This window comes from Monoraphidium neglectum (assembly GCF_000611645.1).
Source record: "Monoraphidium neglectum strain SAG 48.87 unplaced genomic scaffold scaffold05116, whole genome shotgun sequence".
NCBI classification, from domain to species: domain Eukaryota; kingdom Viridiplantae; phylum Chlorophyta; class Chlorophyceae; order Sphaeropleales; family Selenastraceae; genus Monoraphidium; species Monoraphidium neglectum.
This window is the reverse complement of record NW_014008514.1, coordinates 22-2,864: the sequence shown is the minus strand read 5'-3', so window position 1 is coordinate 2,864 and position 2,843 is coordinate 22. Positions and strand designations below refer to the sequence as shown.

The 2,843-nt window shown below is 64.8% G+C and overlaps 1 protein-coding gene across 1 annotated transcript; it reads right to left on the bottom strand.

Annotated features, from left to right (window-relative positions):
* Window positions 1–1,080: 1,080 nt before the first annotated feature.
* MNEG_15194 (Elongation factor 3) lies at window positions 1,081–2,489 on the bottom strand (the record flags this gene model as incomplete). Its single annotated transcript, XM_014036335.1, has 4 exons — window positions 1,081–1,173; window positions 1,483–1,606; window positions 1,884–1,974; window positions 2,357–2,489. 4 exons carry the CDS (start codon window positions 2,487–2,489, stop codon window positions 1,081–1,083), a joined length of 441 nt encoding a protein of 146 aa, XP_013891789.1.
* Between the last annotated feature and the right edge of the window lie 354 nt (window positions 2,490–2,843).

The window sequence follows — 2,843 nt, the reverse complement described above, 5'->3', positions numbered from 1 at the left end:
TTTGGAGGGGGCGCAGTGTTTGGAGCGGCGGGCGGCGGGGAGCAGCCGCCACAGCGATGTGGTGCCACGCTTTCGAATCGGCCGACGACAAGGAGTGGCGGCTGCCGCAACGTGCCGATGAGAGCATGAAACAGCGGGGGGCGGGTACTAGCTGTTGAGAGCTTGTAACCGCCGTGCTTGTAACCGCAGGGGATGCGGGAACCGTTGAGTTCCCCATGTTTCACTTGTTCTCCAGGCGGGCACGGCGCCAGCAGGCTCGCCACTCTCAAAGCTCAAAGTGTTAGCGCTGCAATCACAGGACAGGCTGGCGCTGGAGGGGAGCCTGCATCCTGGATAGGCGGGCACCTGCCCAGAGCGGTTCATTTGCTGAGACTGAGACTCCAAAGGGACCTGGAAAGCCTGCATTGCCAGCCCCACACCAGTTTACAGCCGCAGGCGTCGCAAACGGCCAGACGCCCCGCCTGCTCGGCGGGGCGCAGGCGCTTCGACGCGAAAAAGTGAGATACAAACTGCTGCTGCACCGCCACCGCCGCCGCCGCCGTCGCCGATGCTGCTGCCGCGGTGGCGGCGGCTGCTGCTGCTACTTAGGCGCGTGGTGCCGCGCTGTCTCGCCAAAACCGAGTCACTGCCAGTCCTGCGCGCGCCACCGGCGCCAGGGGCGCGAGCGAGGATCGGTGGGCGGCGCGTGCGCCGCCCCAACTCAGGGCAAGCTTTGGCCCCAAAACAGGCAGCCCCCAGAGGCTGGGCCGGGCCGGGCCCCTGGGCCTCGGCTGCCACCCCGCCCGAAAAAAGGGAGGCCCTAAATGGACGGCCCTAGGGGGCATCAGTCCTGGCCTACCCCGCCCCACCACAAAGCTGCAGCCAGTGTACAAGAAAGTTTGCGCAGCCCCCGCAGCGGCACAAAAAACGAGGCAGGGCAGCGCGAAAAAAAAAGAGCTCCGGCCCGCAGCCCCGCGCCGCGGCGGGCCGCACTGTCGGCCCGCCTCCGCCGCCCGCCGCCCCCCACCCTCCGCGGCCGCACGCGCGGCACCGCAAAGCGAGGGGCCCTCCGGGTTCCACAGGCGCGGCTGCATCCAAAACTCAGGCGCCGTTTGCGTCCCCGCCAACGTCCATCGCGGCCGCGGCCGCGCGCGCCTCCTCCAGCTTTGTCGCATAGGCAGACACCACCTCCACCTGTGGGGTATGACGTCACCATCGTGGCGTCACCCGCCGGACGGGTTACGGATGACGAGTGACGATCGGGCAAGGTTCAGCGGGTGAGTGGGGCGGAGTCTTGGGGCTGGGGCATTTTTGCAATCAGCGGAGGCTGGGAGCGGCAACAAATCTCGGGGCGGACGTCGCCATCACCCCGCACGCTCCCAGCAGCCCCGGGGGTGAAATTGCAACCGCGACGCTTGCCGCACGGGGCCCAGGGCCCAGGGCCCCGCGGCGCGGATCCATTGTTTCACGGCGGGAAATTTTTCGAGCGCGTGAAGTTCCCACCTTGCCGTCCCTGATGAACCAGGTCTCGTGGCAGCAGGTGGATGTGAACTCGCTGTTGTGGCTGATCAGGACCACGCCGCCGTCAAACTCGCGGATGGCCGTGGCCAGGGCGCCCAGGGAGTCCCTGGGGGAGGAGACCAAGCAGTGCTTTCTTGGTGTGAGAAACATGATTTGTTCGCAAACGCGCTAACGCGGAGTCTTGCCAGGGCTGGGGGTCCCCTGGGTTGAGGACAGCAGAGGCGGAGCCTGGATGCTGGCAGGGCTGATGACGGTTGCTTCAGAAGAGCGAAGCACGGGGGGCGACAATCGGAAAAAAACGGTGTGTGAATGCAAGAGCGGATCAGATGCGAGCAGAGTGGATCAGATCAGGTCAGATCAGATCAGATGGGGTCAGATCTCACCTGTCGAGGTAGTTGGTGGGCTCGTCCATGATGAGGAGGTGGGGGCTGTTCCACATCGCCGCTGCCAGCACCAGCTTCACTTTTTGGCCACCTGGGGGTGGGGTTGAGTAAGATTAGTCACGCGACAAACAGGATTAGTAAGGTGCAAACAACAGCACAGCGTTGGACACTGTTTGCCACAGGCTTGGTTGGAGGCTGGGTGTTTGGCAGCGCAATCCAGGGGATAGGGCCTTGATGGGCTTGTGTGATGGGGGGCAGCGCGGCCGGCATGAGACGACAGGATGAGGCCGCTTCCAGGCGTGCAGGCAACATGTGACATCAGCAAAAAGCACATGACAAAGGGCGAGACGACGTCGGCCGCGGGTACGGGCGGGGCCCCTGCCACCGGCCCTGGCGGCACGGGCACCCCGGGGTGGCCCAGCGACGGCCGTCGTGTGTGCGGTGTGTGCGGTGTGCGCGTTGATGGGCCCCACCGGACAGGCCGCGGATGTTGGAGTGGCACGAGAACTCGGACTCCAGTCCAAAGTCCGCCAGGAACTTCTCGACGTTGGTCCTGGGGTGAGAAGATCGGAGTGGGAAGGTCGGGGCGACAAGGTTGGGTTTCATATCGGTCAAGAAACCCGGCCCGCACAGGCCTTTGCAGACACATGTGAGCTTGGGCAGAGCGGGACGAGGCGGCGGGGCAACGGGAGAGGGGGGGGGGGAACGGCGCCAAGCATATCAATAAAAGCACGCCTGCGGACACTGGCAACGTCAACACACTCAGCGTACACAGCTGCCGGCACGCCTCTTCTCGTCAACCGCACTCCTCTCATCAAGCCTGGAGGCAAATCCCCGCACTCTCCACTTTTGAGACGGGACAAGCACCCAAAGAACGCAAACAATTCACAAAGGAACACAACGCGCACCTGTTGAGCGGCCTGCTGTCGCTGCCGATCGCCGCGGCGGCCTTCTTCTGGT